Source organism: Amborella trichopoda, chromosome 2 (assembly GCF_054954075.1).
Source record: "Amborella trichopoda isolate Santa Cruz 75 chromosome 2, AtrichopodaSantaCruz75HAP2 v2.0, whole genome shotgun sequence".
NCBI classification, from domain to species: Eukaryota; Viridiplantae; Streptophyta; class Magnoliopsida; order Amborellales; family Amborellaceae; genus Amborella; species Amborella trichopoda.
The window spans coordinates 66,718,196-66,734,425 of NC_142337.1; the positions used below are offsets into that span (position 1 = coordinate 66,718,196).

At 35.1% G+C, this 16,230-nt stretch overlaps 1 protein-coding gene across 1 annotated transcript; it reads left to right on the forward strand.

Annotated features, from left to right (window-relative positions):
- Positions 1-8,109: 8,109 nt before the first annotated feature.
- Positions 8,110-10,206, forward strand: LOC18430193 (germin-like protein 5-1). Its single transcript, XM_006840352.4, has 2 exons — positions 8,110-8,341; positions 9,466-10,206. The coding sequence occupies exons 1-2, from the start codon at positions 8,227-8,229 to the stop codon at positions 10,011-10,013; spliced, it is 663 nt and encodes a 220-aa protein (XP_006840415.1). The 5' UTR covers positions 8,110-8,226; the 3' UTR covers positions 10,014-10,206.
- The last annotated feature ends 6,024 nt before the right edge of the window (positions 10,207-16,230 follow it).

Genomic DNA, 16,230 nt, shown 5'->3' on the forward strand with positions numbered 1-16,230 from the left:
AAAATGAAAACTACTGCAAAGTTGTCTCATTGCAAAAAGTTGTTTCGATGCTGGAAACCACTCTTATTGATTATTTTGATCTTGATCTGTATGATACGAAAAAGGCTAAAAAAAATTTTAAATCTTAAAATTAATGCACTTGTAGTAGTCTGTCTATTTTCAAAATTTTCAAGCATCTATAGATTTGTTCAATTTGTATTACTTTGGAGCTTCATATTTCATAATTAAGGTTGGAAACATATTTTCAAGTTGGACGTTTGTCTTACTTCGACTGTTTGAGGTAGTAGCTCAAACTGCCTCCAAATAAAAATAAAACAAAATATATAACAGGAGCATTCGTTGTACCCTAAAATCTATACAAATCCTTTCCTCAATCCAACAAACATCTCCACAAAGAATAAAATGCACTTCAAAAAATGGTTGTTTAGAACTCTCATTCTCAAAAGTGAATGCAGGTCATCCGTTTGATGGATATATAGTTCCTGACTTCTTAGAACTCAAAATGACAGTTTCTTTTTTTTTTTTGATTTATTAATAATTAATTTCAGAGTGATTTACGTACAGACCCTAAAATTTTACGTAAAATTTCCACTTATATGCAAAAATTGCAAAGAACATTGGTCAACCCGCCCCTTTTTTTTTTTCAAAATTGCCCCTTGGACAACTCGAATTTTAGTTTTTTTTAGTTTTTTCGTTAGTAGGATAGTGCCCCACGCTTTTAAGGCACTGCCCTACTAACGAAAAAATCAAAACAAAAAAAATCAAAATTCAAGTTGACCAAAGCGCAATTTTGAAAAAAAAATTGGGTTGACTAACATTCTTTGTAATTTTCACATATAAGTAAAGCATTTCTACAATAGGGGGTATAAAGGTATAAAGCATCCATCTTAAAGATGGATGTAAATAGGTAGTCCATCTAAAAGAGAATTGTAACTAACGGTCCAAATGTTTTCTTGATATAAATATTATTTTTAGTTTTCAAATTTTATTTATTTTTTCATATTCATGATCTCCATGTTAAAGATTATATATTATTTAAAAATTAAGATCAATTTATATTTAAAAATGTATTTTTTGCCAAGCCCGTATTTCTACAATATGCGGGCTGGCCACATAGAACCCGTGTTGGGTCATCACTATCTAATCAATACATGGATGGTCATGGAGACAGTAGGACCCACTATTGGATTTTGCGTGCTCCACTAGGTCCTATTCTTCATCCATCCATGGATTGGATGGTGAGATCTAAATACTAATTTTTCCATATCTAATGAAAGTGTAGTATAATTTCCCATTTAAATACGGAAAAAAGACTCGGCAGTGTGTGCCCTATATTTTAAGGGAAAAGGTTTCTATACTTCCCTTATAGCATAGAAGACATATGCTTCCCCTCTCATCCAGCCGTCCAATTTTGATCAAGTGAGCCAATCACTGTTTAATCTAGATATGAAGCGTCATAGTATTTTATTTTTAGTTTGTTTTATACAAATTGTATGAATCTGAAATTTGATACGTGTCATCTTATCATTGTGCACTTAAAAAAAATATTAAAGTTTTTTGTCGATAAAATTTAATGATCAAAATATCCCTTGAAACTTTCAGACGTATTTTTGTCATTTTATTTTATTAATAATATTTTTTTTATATTTTTTACAAGGGCGAGTTTATGAGAGGATTGTATGCCCAAAATTTGGTGTAGTGTTACATTGTGATTGAGACCATCTTAATCGTCCATTCAAAATGGAAGGTCAAAAAAAGAGAAGCATATAAGTTTTATGCCGTAGGGGAAGCATAGGAAGCTTGCCCATTTTTGAGAGCCTCAAATTTTTTTTATTTTTCAGGCTTAAATTATGCATGAGTATCCTTTAGATCCGACCAAAGAGGTTGTGAAAGGAATTTTAAAGGAAAAGTCTAAAACGATTCTTTTTTTATAAGAGAGTATAAACGGTGAACATGATGTGCCATTTAGGGTAACCTTATGCCATAGAAGCAAGGTACACCAAGAAACACAAACGGAAAAGTTCGTTCCAATGTTAGAAGAGCTTCAAATTGATCATATCTCAGCCAGCCTTGAGATGCATAGATATGAACAAATAGTTTATACCAATGGTTTAAAAAACGGATCGGTGATCCGGATCGAGCTTCCAAAAAACCAATCCGGATCGACGAATCGGCGATTCGGATCGGGAATCGGGTGAATCGGTCAGAATAAAGCTTAAAAAAAATTCGAAAAAATTATTAAAATTCATTATAAATATCGTGTTTTAGGAATTCAATAAAAAATGAGGGTACTCCATTAAGAATTTTCATGTTTTTGAATGAATATGCGAATATTGATATGTTCTTTCCCTGCATGAACCGCCATTCAGCATTTAATTTACAGTATTTCGTACTCATCCCTACACTATTGCTGTTGGGACTCGATATGTGAATAATATGGCTGGGATAGGGTGGCCTCAGAATCATCATCTCTCTCATTTTCTCTTTGAATAATATGGATTAAAAAAAAAAAAAAAACAAATTTTCAAAAAAATCGATCATGGATTAAAAAAAAAATCACAAATTTTCAAAAAATTCTATCATGGATTACAAAAAAAAATTCGATCATGGATTAAAAAAAAAAAATCACAAATTTTCAAAAAATTCAATCATGGATTACATAAAATTCAATCATGGATTACAAAAAAAAACAAACAAAAAAAAACAAACAAAAAAAAACAAAAAATTCAATCGTGGATTACAAAAAAAGAAAAAAACAGTTCGATCATGGATTACAAAAAATTCAATCATGGATTACAAAAAAAAAAACAAACATTTCGCTCATGGATTACAAAAAAAAAACAAACATTTCGATCATGTATTACAAAACATTCGATCATGGATTACAAAAAATTCTATCATGGGTTACAAAAAAAAAAAAAAAAACAAAAAAATCGATCATGGATTACAAGAAAAGAAAACAAACATTTCGATCATGGATTACAAAAAATTCTATTATGGGTTACAAAAAACCAAAAAATTCGATCATGGATTACAAAAAAACAAAAACAATTTGATCATGGATTACAAAAAAATCGATCAAGTATTACAAAAAAATCTATCATGGATTACAAAAAAAAAAAAAAAAAAAAAAAAAAAAAAAAAAAAAAAAAAAAAAAAAAAAAAAAACCCGTACGGACTCGCCGATTCACTGTTCGGACTCGCCGATTCCGTACAGTGAATCGGCGATTCACTGTACAGAATCGTCCAGTTCTCTCTAGAACCGGACGATTTCCGATTTTTAGGCGATCCGGTCCCCGTTTCACGATTTCCGAGTTGAACCGGGCGAGTCCGGTTCGACTCGGCGTTTTTTAAAACGCTGGTTTATACTCTTAAAAATATAGTAAATCATTATCTAAGCCGCCTATTATTTAAATTTCCAATTGTTTATAAATATACTTGATTTGCACTATTTTTTTTGAGCTTTTAGTTTCATAATTAAAAGTAAAAATAACCTTTTGAAGTTATTTTTAATATTAGACGTCTTTCAACGCAATTTGGAGAAGCACCTTATTTCGATTCTTTAACATAGTCGAGCAAGTTGCGCACCTTGGGGCTCGAGGCAAGACATCAAATGAAAGTCAATAAATTATTTTATAGATAGTCTAATGAGAAAGGAATATTAGATTAGAATGATGTGAATAGTAGTAGAGAGATGGTTAGCCTTTACCTGAAAATAATGGTCGTTCATGGTTGACTAGTGGTGGCTTGTCACTTGCGAGGGAAGCAGTTAGACAGATTTCTTTATACCTACGCCTTTCCCACCGTCACAGCAGATCTACATCTCTCTCTCTCCCTCTCAAATTCGTAGCTCATTCGCACGATTGCATTTATTTGTGTACTCCTCTTTCTGGTTGAATGTCAGTGAGAAAAGATGTTAAGATAGAATGTAAGTGAGAAAAGAGGTTAAAACCTTTGAGTCGATTGTATTTATTTGTGTACCCATGTGTACTCCTAAGCCCTCTTTCTCTCTTTGAATGTCAGTGAGAAAAGAGGTTGAGACCTTTGAATGGGGTGGGGATCCGGTGGGTACTACCGCTTCGAGCCCATATTTCTCTTAAAGGAGCATCAAAATTGAATCGGAAATGAGTTTACTAATAACATATTTCTCCCACGGTAAAAAAGTTAGGATAATAGCATAGAGGTCAGTATTTTGAAAAAAATGGAACCAACCTCAAATTCGACATATTTGATTTCTTGGTCGGACTTGTGAAATTCTTGAAGAAAAGTGAGAAAATCGGTAAATTTGGGCTCTTCTAGAGTTTTATAACCTAAAATTGACAACCTCCCGGTCCAATCTGACTTAAAAGTGTGTATGTGTGGGTGTGAGAGAGGAATCTTCATTATGGATTTGATTGAGATGGACTGGAAGGGTAATTATCACCACCCATCATTGAACCTTAGTGAGCGTCTAGATAGATCTAGGGTTGAGCTTAACCAAGATTACCAATTTTTTTTTAAGGGATTAATTGCCTGGAGGTGAAGCCCTAAGTGAAAGAGGACCTCACATGGGAAATATTATTGTATGTGAAAGGATGAGATAAAAAAAAAAAGAAGTGAAGTCTAACCTCCCATCCATCAAACTTGATCAAGGATAAACCCCTAGCCAACAATAATTATATCATAACATAGTTTACCGATATGATTATGGTCCATACGATATATGTGCAATTTGCATGTATGGAGTTCACATAAAATGGAGTCTCCCCAACCCAAACCTAAAAATTGCCCTGTCGACCCAGGATTTCCCCCGAATCAAGAGCTAAATTACTCTGGGTTAAAATTTAAAAAAGAAAAAGGAAAAAAAAAAAAAAAAGACTCGCCCGAGTCATATAATAGGGCTCGGGTGCGCTAGAGCCCGAGTCCAACTTCTTGAACACGTACTTTTGACTGTTATATTCCCCTTGTACCATTGCTTGAGTTTAGGGCTAGCACCAATACTTTGTTATAAAATGGCCAGACATCTTGCTAATGGATATTCCTAGATTAAATAACCAGAGGACCATATTAATACTTTGATTTAATTAACTCAACTGGGTTACCTAACACTTCAATGGAATCTTACCTAAAATTTAAAATTTTAGGGACATCAAGAACATCTGATAATCCATAGTTCCATCCGAACTTAGCCAGGGAAGTTACAAGCACGAATCATCGACCTTTTTTCTATTTTATTTTTTATCATATATTAAATTATTTTTATTTTATTTGATCAATTTAGGTAGTAAAAGCTAGGGTTTGAGCGCTAAACCTAATCTTGTGGCAACTCAATTTATTTTTAATAATATTTATTCAATCATAAGGCCGGTTTTTATCTATCCCTTTCCTATTCATTTTCTTGCATGATGCACACATTCGCTTGCTTTTTTTTGTTTGCTGCTGTTTCTATTTCTCGTTAGTCTAAGGAATCTTTTATAAAAGAAAAACAAAAATAGTAAAAGCAGAGCGAAGAGAGGACCACACGCAGAAGGAGAGGGGCCCTTCACCCCAAATTTTATATTCGCAACCAAACGTGTCAATAATTTACGCCTTCCATCCTCCGGTTGCGTCTATAGCAGGATCATACTGTAGAATTACTCCCTCAGAAAAAAAGATTAACCTCAGAATTTTTTTTATTTTTTTAATCTAAAATTTTTGGATTCATTTAAGAATCAGATAATGATTATTTTCATGAAAAATTTAAGCCTCAAGTTCTTTTATATTTTTATTCAATCCTCTAAAATAGTCTTATCTTGATCAGTATGATACATAGCCGTTTTCAAGCAGATAGAGTGTGCCATTTGATTTCTTTTGCTTTATTACGTTCATGCCCTTGTACTCCAAGACTGAGCAAATAGAACGCATACTCCTTCAAGAGCATGAAGTCATTTCACTTCCCTTAAAACTCTCCTTACACTACTACAATATAAAAAATATATATATGTACTTTTCAAATATTTGCAACAAATTGACAAAAATGGGTGGTAGTTCCCCAAGTGCTATCGCTTAAAGGGAGAGAAACCACTAGGCTACGGAAACACCCTCATGGTTATGATTTCCTTTTCGCAAAATCCTAAATAGTAAAAAGGGCAAGTTTTCTATATTTGCCCTAATTAATGTGATAGTAGTTATATACTGCAAACCCATTTTCCCATAATGCCCATTAGATTATGAAATTTAATATGCCTTTTAACTTCTTTTCCCCAGCATTCAACAATTCAAGCCCTATGTATTCCACATTTTAATTCTCGCTCCTAGAGTACACATGGAAGCGTTTATAATTTGGTACGAGAATGTCACAATCATTCTTAGTTTAAAGTCCAAAGAAAAAAAATTAGTTTAAAATCCAAAGAAAAAATATTCTTAAACTTTGTCGTATTCTTAACCATCAGATTCCCATCTAACGGCTAACAGTAACTGTGATCTTCTTGTAGCAAAAGATAAACATTCTCAGTGATATACTTCCAATACACATTTCACCCTTTGCATGAATATTTAAAGGGTACGGTTCGTGTAAAGCCTAGGTTCTAAACAATCAAATTAGAGCCTACGTTCAAATAATGTCGAAAAATGCGGTTTCAATATTGGAAATATTTGTGATAGCCTTAAAGTATATTTTTATATTTATTTATAAAGTTTAAAGTTTAAAAAATAATGTAGATCGGAATATCTATGAAAGCTTGAAAATCTTGAAAATTGACGGTCCAAAAAAGCGTTACAAAATACATTATTTCCAAAACTTGCAATCTATTTTTTTCTCATATCCATGCATCTTGATGTCGAGATGATTAATTTGAAGATATTTGAGCATCTAAACAACCTCTTCTAAGGAAATTTTTGAGGTAGGCTCAAATTCGATTGTTTAGAGCCTCGGCTGTATATAAACTTTTCCCATATTTAAAATTGTTATTCGCCTTTTGAGCAGAGGATGACATCGCAAGCATAAATATCAAAGGCAGAGTATTTCCCCAACAAAAAATCAGAGAAACTGTATTGTGCTCCTGCTAGAACATATAGTGTGTATCTACTCCATCAGTTAGAAGACCTGCTTAAAGGGTGATTCGTCCGACACTTACAAGGCACACTAGCACTTGTGCACCTTTTAATGGTTCAAATTGAACCATTGTCATTTGAGGGCTAAAATTGAGGTTTTCTGTTTTTTTATTTAAAATTGATATTAATATAAAAATTGGGCTATAGCTTCATATTGATAATTAAAGTTGAATAAAAATAAATAATTTTTTTTAATGAGAAATATTGATCAAAATAAGTTTAGGGATATTTTAGTTATTTTTTATTTAAAATATAATTTTTATCAGTTTTATTTAGTTATATTTATAAAAATACACCAGACCCTAAAGTCAGGATAAAAATATTATTTAAATAAAAATTAAAAATTAAGAGACTAATTTTTTTGCTGTTGGATATGACTTTGTAAAATCTCAACCATTTTGTGGACAGGATAATTATCCTTTTTTCTAATCTTAAATTTTGGAAACCACCCAAAGAATAACTGGATAATTATTCTCAACATAATAAAATAAAATTTGAGTTTTCTAGATCTCAATCTCTAAAAATTAGATGGTCTCTATTCAATCTTAAAAAAATATTTTTTTCCAAATGCATAGAAGGTGTAATTAGAAATGTTTTTATTGAGCTAATCTATGGGTTGAAAAGGTTACATCCACAAAATTAGGATCCAAAAATCAATCCTAAATGGGTTTACTCTAGGGAAGTAAATATATAGTATACTCCTAGTGGAGTACAATATCTTTTGAGAAAAATTATCAGCCTATGTAGTGGACTCCAATTTCACAAGCATCTCTCCATATAGAAGCCTAATCCGTTGCCGTACACGTGGCATTGGACCTACAAGCAACGGACAGCTGCACCTTCTATTCACGGCCATCGGATATTACGGTGGACCACACATCCATGGAATCCTGGCCGTCCATTTAAGATAGGCAGAACCTCATTGTCGAGCCGTGGGAATGTCCACCTTCGGCACCGTGCTTAAGGCTCACACGTGCTGCAACCAACGATGACACCCTTGGTACCTATAAATACACTACATTCCACCGATGTTTAACACGAGCACACAGTGGCGAGAGAGACAAAGTACGGAGAAAAAGACAGACCTCCTCCTCCTCCTCCTCCTCCTCCTTTCTGTACTGTGTTTTTTTGGTAGAGAGAGAGGTTGAAGCTTCAATGGCTGTGCCCTTATTTTTCAGGACTTTATTTCTCTTTCTCTCTCTAAGTTTGGGCGTCTTCGCTTCAGATCCTGATATGCTTCAGGACCTTTGCATCGCTGATTTGAAGTCAGGTAATCTTATTTTGGTTGTTTTTCTGATGCTCTGCTTTGTTTTGGCTGTTGGCGGTTAGGATCAAGGGACCAAATTGTTAGAAATAGCAATTTGCTTGTGATCTGGACCATTTGATTGAACAGAGATACGAACCCCTCTCTTTCTCTCTCTCTCTCTGTGTAAATTTTGGGCCTGCATACAGGGCCTTCACACACACTCTCTTAATATCGTTTTAATAGTGTGTGTGTCTCTCTCTCTCTCTATATTTAAGGCCTTTCTACAGGGGCGTGACTGCTTAATTCCTAATATTGTTGTTGCTGCCTCTCTCTCTCTCTCTCTCTAGTAATTAGTGATTCTCTCTATGGGAAACGTGATTGATGAGGGCATATTTAGATGCAACCATCTTCTATCAACTTTTCTGCCATGGTTTTAATAAAAGGACATGGCTCAACCAGGCAGGTCAATGATTCTCTCTCTCTAGTATTGTTGAATCTCTCTCTCCCTCTCTCTAGAATTGCTGAACGGGGCATTTTGGTCATTTCTCTGTTGCGTCCAATTTTGACTTCTAATCACGTCTGCTGCTTTAACTCCTTTAGTATTTTAGTTGGAGCCTGGTATTTGATATTCTAGGTGGAGTCTTTCCCTCTCCTAGACTCTAGTTAGTATTGCTGAATGGCACTTAACAAAAAAAAAAAAATTTGAATGGGGCATTTTGGTCATTTCTCTCCTCCATCCAATTTTGGCTCTGATTCCAAATTTCGTGCTTTGATATTATCTTACTATAATTTTTTCAGTTTGTAAAATCATGGTGCTTTGAATTAAGAAAACACGGTAGAAGCTGCCTTTACGTAAAAATGACTCTCTTAAAAGAGTTCAATTATTCTTGAAAAATAATGATTTCCAAATGAGATCATTTAAGCACACAAAATGGGGTTTTCATGAGAATGTCTAATACCATTTTTTTAGGAGTAGGTAAGTTGGTTCAAATCACAACTAATCATAACAAACAAAAATCCCAAAAAAATAAAGCTTAATTTCCAAGAGAAATCATCTCTTCTCACGATAGATCTCCCAAAAAAATCAAGGGAATCCCAAATAAATCAAATTTAATTTCTAACAAATTGGAGTGGCATTTCGCCTGCAGCCGTAAAAGTGAACGGCTTCGTCTGCAAGGACTCTGCAAAGCCGAATGCGGCCGACTTCTTCTTCGCCGGCCTCAAGAATCCCGGGCTCACCAACAACACACAGGGCTCACTTGTGACCCCTGCCAATGTCAATCAAATCCCAGGCCTCAACACGCTCGGCGTGTCCATGGCTCGCATTGACTACGCCCCGGGTGGCCAGAACCCCCCTCACACCCATCCCCGCGCCACCGAAATCGTCTTTGTCCTCCAAGGCGCCCTTGACGTTGGATTCATCACTTCGACTGAAGTTTTCGTGTCGAAGACTATAACGAAAGGTGAAATCTTCGTGTTCCCGAGAGGCCTTGTGCACTTTCAAAGGAATAACGGCGAGGTCCCGGCAGCGGTCATTGCAGCATTTAACAGCCAGTTTCCCGGGACTGTGTCGATTGCCCTGAATTTGTTCACGGCGATGCCTCCGGTGCCCGATGATGTCTTGGCTAAGGCTTTTCAAGTGGGGACTAAAGAGGTGGAGAAGATAAAGGCTAGGCTTGCTCCTAAGAAGAATTAATGCTGGATTTTTTTGTGGCCGGACAGTTGGGTTTGCCGGCAAGTGCTGGCAGGAGTATTTGGTTTTCCGGCTTTTTTTCTCTTGTTGTGTGCGAGGGAATAATTTGATTGGATGTCATGCTATCCATTCATTCAATTGTTGTATCATTATGGTGATGGGTCTCTCTTTATAATTATTGTTACTTGGGTTCTAATTCTGGTTTATTTGGGTTTGCCATAACATGATAACTGGTTGGAGGTCCGCCCGTTGTTCTACTTGTGTTACCGTGTATGTAGACGTGACCGCAAGAGCCGGTTTTGTGCTGTTCTACTTGTGTTACCGTGTTTGTAAATGTGACCGCAAGAGCCGGTTTTGTGTTAGAATCGGATGCCACGTCGGGCTAGGCCTATAATGATTTATTATGATGTTTTTTCGTTTACATGAAATTAAAAATTCGGCGATCTAGATGGGAAGTCACATTTTTAGGTTGGATTTTTTAGGCAGGCCACCCATCTTAATTTCATATTTTAGTAAAAGAAAATGGTCTTATAGGGCTACAATCGTACCAAAATAAGTATCGCCTTAGAACTCATCAAAAATAGTAATTATGGCATTGGATAATCTTCAAATTGATCACTTTATTCTCCAACATTATGGTTGCGGAGGAAAAAAGGATTTCAAGCCTTAAAAAAACACGTATGTTATAGCTATTATCTGGATCATTTATTTTATCTTAAAAGTAAGTGGTAATGGATAAGCAAGATCTATATTATTTTTTAAATCGTAAATTTCATAATTGATGTTAAAAATTGATTTCCGTTGTCTAAAGTGCTTTCCGAAAAGAGATTCCTGCTTTATATTGTTTTCATAAAGCCGGGGTCTTATAGAAGCTTCGTCGTTTTATTTTCGTGAAAGCAAAAAGGTTGTAACTTCGAATCAAATTATGTAGGAAAAGTGACTCAATCTTGCGACAAAAAGAGTGATCTTAGAACAGAAACATACCCCTCTAATTATGAAGAAAAAGTGACTAAATCGTACCACAAAGGGGTACTCTCACGACGTTGGGTCCATGGAGTTTGACAAGATCCAACCAGCAAAGAAGAGCATGCGTATTGTGTTTCTGCAGGAACGTAGTGTTCATATATTCCCTCGATAAGGAGACTTACATTGGAGGGACCTTTTCAATATGAAATGTAGGGATCCAATTAGAAATCTCTAGATACTTATTATCAAAAGAAAAGTTGAATTTTGAATTTTAGATCTCATTATTTAAAAACTGGATGATTTTTGCTTGGGATATTTTTTCAAATGCATAGGAGTACAACCATGAATTTTTTTTATTGAGGTTACTCTCTTGATTGAAGATATTATATCACCAGAATTTGGAGTCTTAAAATTAATCCTAGAGTAGGTTTTACCCAAGGGAGTGAATGGGCAGCAAGACTCCCGAGGGAGCATAAAATATTTTGGCGAGAAAGAAGTGAACATCCACCGGCTAATATGCAACAAAAGGGACGTAATGCCCTTTGTATTCACAAGAACACACTCATTAGTTATATGCCAAGTCACTACTATCCGAGGACGAAGTGCTCCCGCGGGAGCATATAACCTTGGCTGTTCATTTGTCGATACGGGATAGGCAAGTTCACTCTACTTAGATATCGTACAGCTGCAGTAGCATATAACCTGTTGGCTACTCTGTTCGTTTATTGGTACCCAAGTTCAATATGCTTACACAATTATTGTATTATGCTATTATTCATTTCAAACGTGTGGTAGTTTTAAAGGGCATCGCGACCTTTTAGTTTTGTAACAAAATGTTATGCACCAGGCGGACCATATCCTACATTCACTCTCTTGGTAAAACCCTAGTTAGGGGTGAGTAGATGTGTGCTCTCCAACAATAGCATGCTATGCTCTGCGTGCTCTTTATAACTTAAAATACTTTATTTTTCTTTATTTTTGAAAAAGGAAAACCTTGCATAAGGCCTCGGATTTGTAATAAAAAGTAGAACCATAATTCAAATCCTTAATGGAAAATGCAGTTTTGGGTATAAGAAAACCCTTAAATTGGTCATCTGGCCCTCAATAATTATAGTTATGAATAAGAAAGGATTTCGAAACCTAAAAATAGTGCATCTTATACCATCTTATCTGCACTCTATTTTTAAGTGTGTACATATTGCAGATCTGTATCATATTTGGAGCTTAAAAATTTATAATAGGGCAAAAATATATTGTAAGAGCCGAGTAACCTGTGCCTTTTAGTTGGGTTTTTACTTTTTAGTGTAAAGCCTAGGCTTCATGTTAACCTATCCTCTGAAAATAATTTTTGAAAATACAAGGGGAATCTTTGTAAACTTCAAGGTTGTGTATTACTTTAAAAGTTAAAGGTTATAAATGGCTCAGGGAATGGCAAGAACAATAAGACAAGGAGATGAACATGTGATCTTGCCATAAAGTTCGTAAGATGGGTGTATTTTTTACTGTCAAGTATTAGAGGGAAGAGCTTGCTCCACTGTAACCGACTTTTAATTACTGTTCCTCTTCCTCTTGGACTGGTTTTTTGTCTACTCTTCCTTATTGGATTTTGTGTGATAAGTTGGTGAACTCCTTGGACCACCAATTGATTGTCGAAAGCCTCAAAGCCTTTTTCCAGAAGGGGATTGGGTCCCTTCCAAGCCTAGTCTGGGGGACTGTGGTCCCCCATGAGAAAATGTGTTTGATTATTATATTGTGCCTTAGTGAGTTGTGTTTGGAAAGATGTGTTTGATTATTATATTGTGCCTTAGTTGTGTTAGGAAAGATGTCATATCTCTCTCAGGAAAGATGCCATGTCTCTCTCTCTCAGAAATTGGATCAGTTAAAAAATCTAAGGAACAAACATTGTACAAACATCTTTCGGCTGGGCTGGAATTGTTAGAAAATGAAAAACCTAACACTGTCTAAGAGATTCTTCTCCATGTCTCTCGCTCTTTTCCTTCAGCTTGGGGTTAGGTAACGGGTACAGAAAAATAGATATCTCTGTAGTTGCTTTTTGCACAGATCGACTTTGTATATGAGGCTCAATTTTGCGAAGGCAGAGATACAAAGCTCACAGTATATCATGTTAACTTACTAAAATTCAGTTGTCGATTCAAAAAAAGAAGAAGAATAAGAACTTGAGAAGAAAGAAAGAGATGCCTCTGTGATCCGTGATGTTTTCCCAGGCAGCATGCCGATTGTGGGGTTAATTGCGGTTAACACATGAGTAAATTCCAAACTATTACAGTATAATTCTATCATCCTTCATTTTCTTTTGCAAAAAATAGAGAAGTGGCCTAATTAAAAACCAGAAAAGGAAAAATAAATCAAAGACAAGAAATAATGTCGCATTTTAAATGTTCCCCAAAAGAAGTCTGAAAAAGCCAGACATATCCATCTTTCAAATTTCACGCTTATAAGAGCAGTAATGGGCGATTGTCAGAAAAGCTCAGACTCTTCCCTTTAAAATATTGTCACTTTTCGGCCTTACTGTAGAAACAAGAGCAGAGAGCATGGTAAATATGTTAGACTAGTAGAATTATGCATTATATATGTCACCCTAGGATGATGCATGTACATGCTGTTATAGTAATAAGGTTTTACTATACACAAATCACTTAAAGAAAATAAAGCTATTTAACTTTTCTTTAATAAGTTAAGGAAGCCGGCATTTCCTAAACACCAGGATTTGGGTTTTGAATGTGACCTTAACCAATGGCAAAATAACAATGACAACAATAATAATTGTAACAGAAGTGACAACAATAACATGATAATAATAATGATGATAATGAAGCATTAGCCATCACATGCATTGATAAGTATATCTTCTCTTAATCCTTCGTGATTTTGGGCTCAAAATTTGACAAAAACAATATTTATATGAATGCTACTGAATTTTATCGGAGTTGTTTGCATTCTTCTCATGTCTCAAGAGTAAGAATTAATTTTTTTTAAAAAAATACGACTTTTTAAGTTTGGGTGCCATTTGGGGAGGGTATGGGCAAATGAGATTAAAAAAATATTGAAGCAGACCGGATGACCTCTGACCATGCAGGAGATGCAAATATCTTGGATAGCTTTGACTATTAAAACTATATGATTTTACAACTGGATCTTTGCTCTAAAAATTAACAAAACTGGCAGCTACTCATACTCAAGTAATAACCTGTCCCTGAGGTAAGCAATGTAAAGAAATTTGATAAAGAAAAGTATAAAGAAGTCATTTTCAAAATTTCTAGAAGTCGGATACAAAATTCATTCTAGTAAAGTGTAGTCTTGATTCTCCTATTTCTTGATAACACACACAAATTTAAGCCCCTTCGCAATTTTTTAGAGAAATTTTTGCTTGTTCTTTAAACTTTTCCAGTTTATTCATAGGTATTTCCTTCTTAGATATATTTATCAACCTTTTTTTTTTTTTTTTTCTTTTTTTTTTTTCCTCTGCCTTTTCATTTTGTGAACCAATAGTTTTTAAATTGAAACTAACATACAAATGGCGTATGGTATACTTTTTCTGAAGTATCAATTTTGTCTAATTTTCAAGTATGAGAGGTGATGCTAGATCGGTTACAAGTACAAGCTACTGGTGCAATACCCAGTATCTTGTCTTGAATCCATACTAGACAATCTATATGGTCATTATAACCTCATGGTAGTAACACCCTTACCATGAGGTTATCACGACCCATCAATAGGCTGGGCAATGATGGAAGGGACTGGTTCCCACTGTAGATTCAAGTAGTGGTAGGACTGTACATTATCTCCATCACCATCAAACCAAGTGGCAAATAAAATGGCCATGGTTGTTACTATGAATGCATGGATCATATAATGTTTTTCCAGGTGTTTTGCGGCGGCCTGGTGTGTAATCAAGCTTGAAGGTTGAGCCATATTATGTATTGATAGACACAGACTTGCTCAAAAATTTGGACAAGGTTTTGGGAACTAAGATACATGATGTGATGAGACTTTACTTACCAATTAAGCTATAAATGAACGGAGTCTGATGCTATTGTCGTGCATGAACATATATACTTGTGGTGATCTATCTAGAAAGGGTGAATAATCAAATAATCAAGCTCAATAAGTTTTGATGGTTGTATATTAGACTGTAGGGTAGTTTAAGTCAACTTTATAAGGACCCGACCATTGAATCATAGAAGGGGCAGGACCAGAGCAAACCAGTTCAACAACTGACCACTGGCTGGTAAAAGAATTGAGCAAAAGTACAGGAAAAAGAGTAACTTTACATGTTCAACCAGTTCAACAGGCACTTACCCAAAAAAAAAAAACAGTTCAACAGGAAACATGTGTCATGTGCTTAGGGTCATCTGGACTAGATGATGGCCCTTAGGGTCAAAATCAGTTGATTTAACCTGTTTATTTTACTTTATAAAACTGGAAAAAGAACAATTAGATATAAGGAGGTGTCACAAATGTGTATTACTGAAGAATTATGTGATATATTTAGATATGATTTTGAAGTGCTTTACATGTTCAAGGTTTTGCGTTGGTGATTCATTTAAAACCAAAGTTTCTTCAAATAAATATTTGTTACATATGGTGATATCCAAAATCATCAGCATAAGGAATCTCATGTCAAAAGGAATTGATATGGTTAAGGTCTACTAAATTAGTTAAAATCCATTGAAGTCTCCTATTTGGCATGGATTCCTAATATATATATATCAGTGGAATGAGAAAGAAAGAACTCATGTGCCCTATTTGGGATCACCATATGGGTAATGTGGCTTCCTCTAAAGAAAGAGAGGTAGGCGCTTCCTACAGAGAGGGGAAAGGCCTCTGCACAGAGAGAAGTGGGCTTCTTAGAGAAAGAAACGCTACAATGGGCCTCCTACAAAAGGAGAGGTTGATTTCTTATACAGAAGTGGTTACCATGGAGATTTGGATTGTATCTCTTTTAATGAGAGAGTTTTAGTTGCTCTAAAGGTTCTCTTCCTTGACAGTAGTTGTGGAATGTAGATAGGATACAAGCGAGTGATGTTCGTCAAGAGAGCTGGTCTAAAAGGGTTGCCAGACTAGATTTTGTTGAGGGTTAGAGAGGAACTTTGTATCCCAAAATAAACATGTGATATAATTCTTATCAATAGAGTGGATTTCGGTTTATCATGCCCGTGGATATAACCCTTTGGGTGAGCCACGTAATTCTTTTTGTTATTATTGTGTATTTGTGTTATGTTTTATTTCCAAT

Bases quoted from the DNA above. Each gene is read 5' to 3' on its own strand.
- LOC18430193 (XM_006840352.4), top strand. From the start codon at position 8,227: ATGGCTGTGCCCTTATTTTTCAGGACTTTATTTCTCTTTCTCTCTCTA. The intron at 8,342-9,465 runs GTAATCTTATTT...TTTCGCCTGCAG, and splicing joins CATCGCTGATTTGAAGTCAG to CCGTAAAAGTGAACGGCTTC.